Source organism: Onychostoma macrolepis, chromosome 02 (genome assembly GCF_012432095.1).
Source record: "Onychostoma macrolepis isolate SWU-2019 chromosome 02, ASM1243209v1, whole genome shotgun sequence".
NCBI lineage: Eukaryota > Metazoa > Chordata > Actinopteri > Cypriniformes > Cyprinidae > Onychostoma > Onychostoma macrolepis.
The window spans coordinates 2,477,570-2,490,121 of record NC_081156.1 but is presented as its reverse complement, the minus strand read 5'-3'; the positions used below and the strand labels follow the sequence as shown (position 1 = coordinate 2,490,121).

Sequence of the window (12,552 nt, the reverse complement as noted above, 5' to 3'; positions counted from 1 at the left end):
TTTACACTTCTGACACTTCTGCTCAATTTAATGCCCCCTTGCTTGATAAAAATGTAACAAGAAAAATCTTACTGACTCCAAACTTTTTAACAGTAGTGCATGTTATATCACAAAACAATAGCATATAATGTAAATAGAATCTGTTATCTTCTATAAGCCTATAATAAGTAATAAAAAGACCAATTCACAAACAATACATATTCTACATTCTACATATCTCACCCTCAGATGTACTTGTTTGATCGACTACTAGACTGTTCTATCTGGGGAAAAAAACAAAACAAAAAAAAAAACGTATTCCCGAAAGTTTCATAAAGCCAGCATGCCAGTTTAAGAACAAACTTAACAGTTTGTGGGAACTGGCCTCAGACGGTCAGTGAACGGACTGTGGTGAACATGTCATCTTATGTTGAGACTACATCTAGTTATTTTGTAAATCTTTCAATAATGTCACTTTCATGTCATTAACTCAAAAAAAAACTATGCAGGCTGATATATTCTTATCACTTGGTGTCATTTATAGGCACCAACTATCCAGACAAAAGACCAATTTTGATGACACTGATTGTTTTTCTTTTTATGAGTGAAAGTTTGACTAAGGGAGTGTCAGATTGTGTTGCCCTAGACGGTGTCTAATTCAACATTGGGAATATGATGACAGGATCTGAGTCTGACTGACAAAGTCTGTGTATGACTCTGACAACAGAGGCATTTAGTTTCTCAGTCTAGACTTGGAGTGAGACTTTTTTCTTCTTTCTTACCTTTCCTGAAGCTGTCTTGAGGGAATCAGTCCAGCCCTGTGGTTGGCGTCACCGTGCCGTCTGGCCTGCCACCAGGTGTCATCTTCTTGGCTTACAATCTGTAACACATCTCCTTTCCAGAATTTCAACCCGGCATCTTTGCATGGAATAGCAGGATCTGCTTGGGGATTATAGTCAAAAAGTGCCCTTACAAAGATCTGCAAAAATCCACAAATATATTTTGATGTCACCAAGTTTGGTTTTAATTATCTGGAGTGTAAATCAATTAAGAAAACAGCTCTGCACACTTTATTTTAATAATGAGACCTTGTTATCTATGGTTTCTGGCTCTTCTTTGGTGCCTGGGATGACTCTGAAGGTCACTGCTCCTTCTGACTTGGCCTGGAGGATGCGATAATAACATACAGGCCCAAAACAAGCTTACAACATTCAGATTCAATAACACTTATGAATAAAGACAGCATGCAGATTTTTTATCCTCCAGAAAACCCTCAGCAACAAATGCACAAACATACCAAATTCTTAAAAAACATTTACACACACAGTGTAGACTAACATCAGTTTCTATTTTGGATGTTGCTGGTTTCTGGTGTAGACAACATAGTCATGTTAACCAAGAGAGGTTTGCTGGTTAAGCTACAGGGACGTGCAGAGAGTTCCTCAGGGGCAGGGGGCTCAAATGTAAGAAAGTTATAAAAATTATAGGTCAAAAGATTGGATACATTACTATTTTATATTTTTGCAAGAAGTCACTTATAATCAAGCCTGCATTTATTTGATCAAAATTTTAATATACTTTATTAATTTACTTTACTTACTTAATTTTATGCAATGCTGATTTATTAGCAATGTTGAAAACCTGTTATACTGTTTTTCAGGATTCTTTGATGAATAAAACGTTAAATAAGAACAGCATTTATTTAAAACATAACTTTTGTAACAATATACACTACCGTTCAAAAGCTTGAGTTCAGTACTTTATTTATTTTTTTATTTTTTATTCAGTATTGATACATTGATAGAAACAGTGATAGTAAAGATTGATATTGTTAGAAAACATCTCTATTTTGAATAAATGCTGTTCTTTTTTTTTGGGGGGTCATTGAACCCCAAAAAAGTATCAGTTTCCAATGAAAAAAAAGAAGAAAAAAGCAGTACAACTGTTTTCAACATTGATAATAAATTAGCATATTAGAATTATCCTCGTATGTGTAAACATACCTGGCAATAAAGATCATTCTGATGTTCTGATGATGCTGAAAATTCAGTTTTGAATCACAGAAATAAATGATATTTTATTAAAATAGTATAAATGTATATTAAAATAGAAAAACATATTGTAATAATATTTCACAATATTAGGCTACAGTTTTTTTCTGTATTTTTGATCAAATAAATGCAGGCTTGATGAGCACATGACACTTTCATATTGCTGCATAATTATCAAAAATGGTAATATAATAAAGTCCTTTCATGTCACCATTTCCCCAGCCTACACTTCACAGAATAGGCCTGTAGGTGGCACTTGGGCTTAAATAACTATGATAATTTCATCAAATAGTAAACAGTGTATATCATACATAAATATTCTAAGTGAATTGAATAGCCTACTTATTACCATTATTGCGACTTTTTGCGCTGCATGGTTTTGTGCAGTGCTTTTGTAGTCATTTAGCATACATTCTCCCAGCGATGTAATTTGATTTAGAAAATGCAGGGCTGGCGCTAGCTATAGGCAGAGCAGGCGATTGCCTAGGGCCTCGGGCTTTGAGGAGGGGCAACCGTAACATCCCCTATACGCCAGTCCACCAGTCAAGACCGGCAGAAATACTAGTCTCATTGTTCACTGGATACAGTTGAATTGTCACTCATCTGCAATTAAACCAATTAATGTTGGAGTTTCAAAGCGGGTACCGCCTTCTGAATGTTTGCGTAATGAGCACATTTTTCAGGTGCTGCTAACTATGCAAAAGGCTAAATAGGCACTCAAAGAAGTAGCTCCTAATGCAGGTGTGTGAGTTGTTGTCATCTATCTTGCAATATATTTTAAATATAAACTTCGGTCAGCGTAATTTTTTGGAAAGATCATTGACCGCTTTATTTCCAGTTTAAAAGAGTGCGAGCGCCGTTGACACGCCCAGACGCGACGCTTTGAATTCGCGTGAACAATAAATGACAACGCGCTGGGAGCTGACTAGTTCATTCTTTTTTTCATGTTAACTAATGTAATTAACTAATGTTAACTAATGAATTGCGGAATATTTACAGCTGGTCTATTCGCATGGGATTAGTATTTGATTGACATTCGGACGGGACTAAAATCACTGAGAAACTCTGGTAAAAATTACTTTACCCCACCTCTCCATGTAAAACTAATCCCGTCCGAATTATGACTAATAAAATAATCACAATTTACTCTGTATAACTGAACATGGCTTTCCTCGGAGTAGCTGCGTGCGCTGCATCTTCTTCTTGTTTGACAGGTGTCAGGGTTAGGCAATACTGCCACCTGGAGGTCAACCAGGCACTGGCGCTGGAGTATTTACATGTGGTGTTATCATAAGAGTCCTGTTCATTTTAAATATTGCGGTTATCGCCAATACCGGAATATCGTCACACACTAAATTAACACGATATCTATAAATGTTGTTGCTTTGAATATCATGGTTATCTCAAAACCGGTATATCGCGACACCTCTAATTCAAGGCAAATTCAAAGCTAGAACATTTTTTTATTTTTATTTTTAATTTGTTCAAATAAAGGATCTCAGGTGTATCTTCTAAATTCGGTTGATGATTAGGATTACTGCTCTAACATAACATTTACAATTTCAGTTTCAACTAAATAACTTTTTTTTCTGCTTAGCGATGGTGTCTTTCTGTTCCACTTGATTTGTGTATATGTCATATTTAGGGTAACAATGCAATACTATTAATATATTATAATATAATATTAAAATATAATATTATTGATATTAATAATATGATCATATCTGTAGTCAATGTTGATTAAATGGGAGGGGGAAATCCTGCCCATGCTAGGAAAAAAAATTATAAAAGCACTTACTGAAATGGTATTCTGGAGCTGTGATTAAATTAAATAAAACAGCAAAATAATCAATGTTGGGTAAGTTACTAAAAAAGTAATCCACTACAAATTAATAATTACTTCTTTAAAATTGTAATTTGATTACGTTACTGATTACTGCATTTAAAAAGTAATCAGATTACTAATTACTTTACTTTCAAGTTACTTTCAAGTTTACTTTACTTTTCAAGTTATCAAACCTAAAAAATACACTAAGAGAAACTCATAGTTATTTCATTAATTTCATATTGACTGAAGTACGTAAGTAACGTAATTTTATTGACATAAGTAACTAATCAAATTACATGAATTTAAAATGTAACTCATTACTTTACTGCCTTACCAGGAAAAGTAATTAGATTACAGTAAGGTAATAACATCTTCATCAAACAAAAAAGAGATTACCTTAGATAAAGTTTGATGAATATGTACATACAGTACCGGTCAAAAGTTTGGACCCATTACTATTTTTAATGTTTTTGAAAGAAATTTCTTATGCTCATCAAGCCTGCATTTATTTGATCGAAAATACAGAGACAAAAACAAAACTGTAATATTCAGTAAGGATGTGTTAAATAGATCAAAAGTGATAGTAAAGACTTATATTGTTATGAAATATTTGTATTTTTATTTTTAAACATCAAAAATCCTGAAAAGTGTCACAGGTTATAAAATAAACATTAAGCACTGTTTCTAACATTGAGTCAGCATATTAGAATGATTTATGACACTGAAGACTGGAGTAATGGCTGATGAAAAATCAGTATTGCGTCACAGAAATATATTTGAAAGTAAATTGTAATAATATTTCACAATATTATTGTTTTTTTTTCTGTATTTTTGATCAAATAGGCTAAATCCAGGCTTGATGAGTATACGAGACTTCTTTCAAAAACATTTAAAATAGTAATTTTCCGAATTTTTGTACTGTACAAGTATAAATAGACAAAATTTAAAGTTAAATGTTAAATGTTGTGCCAGATCATGATTGGTTGGTGTATTATAGCTACATGACTAATGGGCATTGATGAATTATGTAATATTCTAATATATATAATATATGGATTTTTTATTAAATCGAAACACTAGCTTTGATTATTGATGAAAAATGTTTAAAATAGTGTTTGGTTTATTTTTTCCTTCCGTCGACCCATAGGCAATCACTGAAAGAACCATATATGGCTCGAGAGCCTCGGTTTCCGAACAGACTGTGGAATATCAGTCAGGCCCTGTCCCAAATGGAACGCTTCACGTGCACTTTTGGTCTTGCGGACTTACAATGGCCGCTGCGTGCTCGTGTCTGTTAAGTCCACAATAGCGTAGGGTAGGGTGTCCCATTCGTCATTTTAGTGCTCAAAAAGGATGCTCGCGAGCGCCCCCCTTTGCAGCTGCTATGCGCCCTCGATACGCACTTCTGCCAAGCCCACACTGGGGCGAGCTCCGCAGCAGACTTCTACCAGACAGTCAAAGCAGCATTACGTCACAAAAGTGCGGACTCAGAGGAAGACCGCGAGGGTTTAGGGTGTCATTTGAGACAGGGCCTCAGTCGAACAAAACACACGCAACCCATAGCTACGCCTCAGATTGACAGATATGTAAAAATAAACATTTTCAGACTTTTGAGCAATTAGTTACTGTTTTGTACAAATTGTCATGTTAATTAGAATTAAAATGCATTCATTGCTATATCTCCGAGAGGGGCACTTGTGAATAATTTTGAAAAAGGGAAGGGTCTCGAGCCCCCAAACCCCCCCCACCACCCCCAATGCAAAATGCAACACATGCTGGTAATCTGCAATGCATACTAGTATGGGAATGATCTCCTCTGGGTTCTTGTTCTCCATTGGAACACCATTGACTTCCTTGAGCTTGTCCCCTTCATGAATTAGACCTGTGGTATAACCAATGAACGAATGAGAAGAAAGTTTTTGCAGAACCAATTATGTTAAAGTGTCCCTATTATGGATTTTTGAAAATTACCTTTCATGCAATGTAACACAGCTCTAAGTGAATGAAAACATCCTGCAAAGTTTTAAATCTGAAAGTGCACCGTGTATAAAGTTATTTGGCCTCATTTATCAATCTATGGCCCAAACGAGCTTACTAACGTAGAAACTTACTCCAAAAACACCTGTTAACCTTGTAATTGCAAACAATTAGGCTACATTAATTTATGTAAGTTTATTATATTATTATATTATATTTTATCATTTTAAAATACTAGTAAATATTATATCCTATTTAGTTCCCCTCACTCTATTACAAATATTTTAAATTTAACGGTATTTAGAACAGAACAAGAATGAAAAGTAAGTAGTTATAAAATTATATATTAAACTATAAAATAAAACATAAAATAGGCTATAGTGGCATTCATTACACAGCATACAAGCAAAACTGAAACGGCATTGGGTTCATGAGCCTGTCTCATTCCACAAGATTCCAAATGTTTCCATTTTTGCCACATTTGTAACATTTGTTGCAGTTTTTTCCCTTTTGTTTATGTTAATTAAATTAGGCATATACTCTATTATATATTTCGTGTAGTCCTATTTATTTTATTCCTTTTATAGACTTAATTTCTGTTTTTCTCCTTTCACAGAAGCATTGCAGGTGCGTGATGCGACGATGTGTGAATCCTCATGGTCTGTGGTTTACACTGCTATTCCCGCATATAAAGCTAAAGCCCTGAATAAAACAAAAAACAAGACATTCTAATCTTACTGGTCAATGATGACTGTATCATCATTGTTGGTCAGGAAAATAACCTAAATTAACAAAATGGTGTCATTCTACAATTCTCCACGATATGTATATGCTGCGTGCAAGTTCAGGCTAAAAAAAACTTGCGTACACGAGCTGAGACCAGACTGAGATTTGAACGTAGCCACCGCTCACTTCCATACTGATAAATTCCACGTTTTGCGTTGAAACGACTGTGCGCTTCGTACGACTTCGTTTCGTAAATGAGGCCCATTGTCTCTCAAAAGAAAGAGTCGACTCTGAATCATTGAAACAAGTAGTTTTTAAAACGAATCCCAAACTGTTTCATGTTGAAGTCAACACGAAACATTAGCATATTGCCCGCCCACTTGTTGTTTTTTTCGCGTTTGTCTGAATGAAAATGCAAATTCATTCTTTGCCACTAGATGCGCTTTTGGAGCTGTAAAAATAGCGGTTTCCCCAGTAACACTGTATACAAAGCAACACTGCTCTCACAAACGCTGCTTTATCAGGCATTACAGGCAAGATGGAATGAAAATTAGACCAATCGGACCAATCACCTCAGATTAGCATCACGCAAAGGAGGAGTTTGGAAAAATCAATCGTTTGGGAGCCGTTGAGCAAATAAGGTAAAAGTAAATGCATATTATAAGACAATGAAAGTGTTTTTTGACCTTGCATTGCATGTCAACCAAAACTGAACCTTTCATTACCCATAACAGGGGCACTTTAAACATTATGGAGTGAATTTAACCAAGAGCTTAACCAGGAACTATAAGCATATAGCACTGTGCCATGCATATTTAAAGCAAGACTTTTGAGTAGCGACAGATATTTTATTTCATATTGTGAGGTAACTTACGTCCAACAAAAATGGAAAAAAATATCAGATGGCGGCAGATCTGAATGTAAGCTAAGTGGACTAAATGACTGGAAAGTCATGACAATTATGACATTTTGATTAAAAATTATGAGCTATGAGTAAAAATGAAACATATGTATGGCTGAATCATTCACAATAAGATCAATAAGATAGTGAATTTCCATTTCGTGTCAACTTTAAGTGTTCTCCGATGTCTATATACTGATTTCGGCTCTAATTAGATTTTAATATTAATACATTTAAAATGCTTCTCACCACTTCGATCAGCAGCTCCTCCTCTCATGACCCGAGCCACAACTATAGCTCCAGTGGACTCATCTTTCTTGATGGTGGCTCCCTGGAACATAGAAATGTCTACTGAGGTTCTGCTATCGTTCAGAAATTCGAATATTAAAGTTCCAAAAAGCAAATTGACTGTAAAGCTCAAGTTCATATATCTGGAGGGACCAATTGCAAGCACACATTCCCAGTTTGCCTTATAAATCAATATGTGAGTGTCAGGTTAAGTCCAACTAGAAATCGGTACAGAAATATCTTTAGAGAAGGCGAAACAGGTGTGAATATCACAATAGGAATCTTAAGCATGTTATGCAGTGAGAGCTGAGCATGAAATGTTGCTTGAAACCATGGCAAAAAAGTCAAACTTAATGAGGGAAACCATATTCATGAAAGCTCAGCTTTTGTTTAAATCACACAGATTGTTGACATTATATGTCAAACATCTGATCCGTTTTCTTTTAGTGTGTGAAGGAAAATTCAGCAGCCAATGAAATTAATCTTTCAGGTTCATTGGATCTAAACACATCACATTTGACCTTGATGAATTAGACATATGTCTGTGCTTTGCTACAATTCCATAACCATTAGCACCATCTCACATCACTTGAATAGAAAAGTCATTTCTGTTTTATTCATGTACCAAAATTTTCATTTCATACACATCATCTCCCAAGACAATCAGTATACTGACCGTGGCCACAATACCGCATGTCGCGGTCCTACTCGCCCTGCTCCGAGTTGGTTACGAACTGCGGTCTCTGGTGTGGGAGGCGGGCGCTCTAACAAGGAAGCTAAAGGCCACGGCCTCTAGTGTCAGTCGCTAGAGCGCCACTTGAGATCGGGGAGTGAGCTTTTACCTGCACAGCACTTACCCGCTGGCCTCTGCTACACACAGCTATAATAAAACTGTTTAGGTTAAACACTCCAAAACATATTAACAACTTTCAGAGGTCCTAAAATAAATTCTAGTCCTTAAAAGGCCTTTCAGATAACTGGTTTCAGGAGGCCAAGCTTTAACAAGCCTGTACAGCAGCAGACAATGAGGCACATGATGCTACAAGGGACATTGATATAGGAGTTAGGGGGCCCTGCATAGTTCCTCAACCATGGGAGAAGCCAAAATGGCCCGTAGTCCTTAATCGCTGGTCTAAGGCCCCCTATATATTTTGTCTTACAAAAAGATCTCCTCATATTGTGGAGAACTTTTTAGTTCCTTCTCATGCTTCTTAAATAGAAATTGGAAAAGACATGGCCCAATGTTTATAACTCTCTACTCATGGTGTGGGGGAAAAAACAGATGCGTTCTGGTCTGTGCCTCTTTAAAATAGCTTGCTCAAAAAGAGAACTGTCAGATTTAAGGTTAATGTAGCCCCATGGCAACATCACTGATCATCATTTGTAAGGTAACCCCCATCTGCCAGGTCTGACTTCCACTACATAAGTCCCTATAAACCACAAATATTTTTGCTGGAGCTTCAAGCACAGACCAACCCTGATGACAGGAAATGCAGGCACTTTTGTTTGTACAGTATCAGAGCATTCTACTGTGTTGATGGCGGAGCACTGTTTTCAGATGTCATGTAGACTAGTGTTTCCCAACCACTGTGCCGCGGCACACTAGCTTTCCATATTTTAAAAAATAATTCATTCCTGTGATGCAAAGCTAATATTTTGGCAGCCGTTACTCCAGTTTTTAGTGTCACATGATCCAGATATTATTCAAAAATGCTGATTTTGATTGATAAATATTTCTTTATCAATTCTTATTATTTATTTTGAAAAAAGTTGTCCTGCTTAATATTTTTGTGCAAACCATGAACAGCATTTATTTACAATAGATTTAAAAAATATATATTATTTCCTTTTTTTTGTGGCGATATAAATGTTGTTTACTTTCACTTTTAATCAACTGTATGTGCTAACTTTAAAAAAATTACAATAAATCTAAAATAAAACAGTATAGTTTATTTAGTGACACACTGCATCTTACATCTCTGATTCATCATAGAGTATTCCATTGCAATCACAATCATGACAGACAACAGATGGAAAAAAAAAAATTAGTTTAGCGAGCGGATGGCATGGAATGACTCTTCGTCACATTCATGTCAAAAAATTATGATGCTCTTTCCATTCATTCTCTGGAATTCATAAAGCTTCATTCAAATGGCTGCCTTCCTCAGTATCATTCACCAGATGTTATAGACGAAAAGACTCATAATAGGGAAACTCTGCATTTTACAAGTTATGCATTATGAATGGGAAGACAGCCACACTGTGCGTCAGAACGAGAAGGATAAACCACAATAAAAAGATAGACATTGTTTGAGAGGGTTCGAGCTGAAGTCATGCATTTTATTTGCAGAGCGCTGTACAGCGTTTCCTATTTGTATTCAAAGTATCCCATCTAAGTAACACAAATGTAAGTGCAGATGGTTTTGCTCAGAGATGGAAAATATGATTCTGGAGGTAGAGTTGAGGGCAAAACTGATCCAGGTTGCACTTTGATACTCTTTAGTATTATAATCCAAATCTTACCCCTAAACATGCGTGCCTTATTAGTGTTATGCTGATTATAATCAAAAACAATTCAGTGAAGTAATCAGTTTCAGTTGATTTGGTTGATTTCAATTGATTCCTAATCAATTTCAGTACCCTGACCTTAATATAAACATGAAGTATAACTCACAGTTTAATTTATGGAAAAAGTTAATCTATGAATGATCTTTTCAAGCAATAGTCTTCAGAAATGAGTTTGTAAATGTATCTGACAGTTTGATGTTGTAAGGCAGACCAATGCACGTTACATTTAAAGATGAAGCAGATCTCTCTCCTGGATTATTGATATGATGACAGTCCATAATGACTTAACTGCTGTGATCCTACTGCAAACCTGTTTTAACCAACATGGACTATTTTCCTATGTTTTTACTCATGTTATTCAGAGGGACCCACCAGTGGTTCCTGGTTTTTAACCAAGCAAACAATCTTGATTGAATCTTCCTCTTTCTCGATGTAATCAGGCATTGGGGGCAGAGGTGGCAACTGAGGGTCAAACTCTTTCTGAGACACCATGTCATGCACTGAGAGAAGAGCCTAAAGAGGATAATGAAAACATAGAGGAATTAGGAATTCAGTTAGCCGCATTTGTAAGGAATAATGTGTGACGGAATGCTACAAAACACTGTTTTTTGAACAATAATATGTGTAATGAATATGAGTGGCGGGCCGTGCATTTCACACCTAGGCCTTCAGTGGCGTCCTACATGAATTAATCCACCTCTCAAACCGCCTTTCCACCATCTCTGACGAACGACAAGTGACAGACCGGAAGTCATTCATTTCCAATGGAGAGTAGCGCGGGAGCTGTGTGGAGTTTCAATCATATGTGTATGTGGAAATTTCGGATCCGATTTGAGCTGCGGATGCGTTCAAATATTTGAACTTCTGCAGCTAGACCATAAGCGACCGCCCGACCGCGTAATTTTTTTCACACTGTACAACAATAATTACTATTTTTTCATTCTTGTAAGGGGTAGGTTTAGGCTTGGGGTAGGTGCAGGCCTTAATAAAACACAATCTAATAGGTAGAAATTTAATTTCATTGTTTGTTTCTGGTGGGAGCTGTATCCCTTCTAGCCACAACACACGACTGTCACATTTCTCCCAGTGGTAGTCGCGCAGAACTTTCAAACTGGTCGCGCAGCAACCTCAGGCATATTCACCATGGTAAAATTAATGATTTGAATGAATAGGATTAATCTACGAATGTATCGTCACAAAACAAATTACCCCCAAAATAAAAACATAGTAGGTTTTATGTGGCTAATCAACGTAAATAATGATTCAAATATTTTAACGCATCCACAGCTCAAATCGGATCCGAAATTTCCGCTTCCGCATATGATCGGAACTCCACGTATGTCCCGCACTACTCTCCATTGGAAATGAATGACTTCTGGTCTGTCGATTGTCGTTCGTCGGAGATAGTGGAAAGGCGGCTTTAATACCATCATGCCACGCCATGGCTATAGAAACCATAAATATGACACAGAAATGCTGTATAACAGGGCATTGCATCACAAACAGGTATCTCATGTAGCGATAATTAATGCTATAACTAAAGCTAGAAACCCAATTAACACAATTCAACAAGTGTCCCCACCTGCACTACGCACATCATCTCTGGCTGAAGCATTAACCTGACAAAATGACACAAATATAGTCCACCCGATGTTCTTACAGACATTTATTCACTCAAGCGTATTTATACCTTACAGATAACATTGGTATAAAGCAAATAAGGTGATTACATGTGTTTTAAAGTTGACCTAACATTTTAACGAACTCTTGCTTTTCGCCTTCATGAGTCTCCCCGCTGGTCTGCTAGCGCGCTGCGCGAGGTAAATACTAGTTAGCACAACTTTACTGGGAAAGTGAGCAATTAACATTAAAATAACTCATACTAGACGATGAAGAAAAGTGTATACATGTGTTTTAACATAGGCTACCCCGAGGACTCTCATCTTCACACCGAGTCTCCGGTCTGCCTCTGCCAGCGACGCTGCGGCAGGAGGAAAAGACCAGTTAATAAAACTCGACGCGGAAACTGAGATATTCTTACGGAAACTTAAACCTGGCTTTTTATCTTGCACATAACATCAGAATACAATGCATAAAGCGATTTTTTAAAAAAAAGGTCAAAAATGAAATTTAACCTACCATTTTTTTTTTCATCTTCAGGAGTCTTTTGCAGAGGAGGTGTGTGGTTGTTTTTCACGGTCATTTAGTACTTCAGTATTTAGATTTACAGAAGG

At 36.4% G+C, this 12,552-nt stretch overlaps 1 protein-coding gene across 1 annotated transcript in view; it reads right to left on the bottom strand.

The window, feature by feature from the left end:
* Positions 1 to 12,552, bottom strand: part of mpp7b (MAGUK p55 scaffold protein 7b) — a 65,624-nt gene that overhangs the window by 35,738 nt on the left and 17,334 nt on the right. Inside the window, exons 5-9 of the mRNA XM_058793765.1 lie at positions 10,691 to 10,831; positions 7,712 to 7,793; positions 5,655 to 5,740; positions 1,068 to 1,142; positions 762 to 958 (exon numbers count right to left, since the gene is read on the bottom strand). Of these exons, the coding sequence (XP_058649748.1) occupies positions 762 to 958; positions 1,068 to 1,142; positions 5,655 to 5,740; positions 7,712 to 7,793; positions 10,691 to 10,831 (581 nt within the window). The remainder of the gene's footprint in view (positions 1 to 761; positions 959 to 1,067; positions 1,143 to 5,654; positions 5,741 to 7,711; positions 7,794 to 10,690; positions 10,832 to 12,552) is intronic.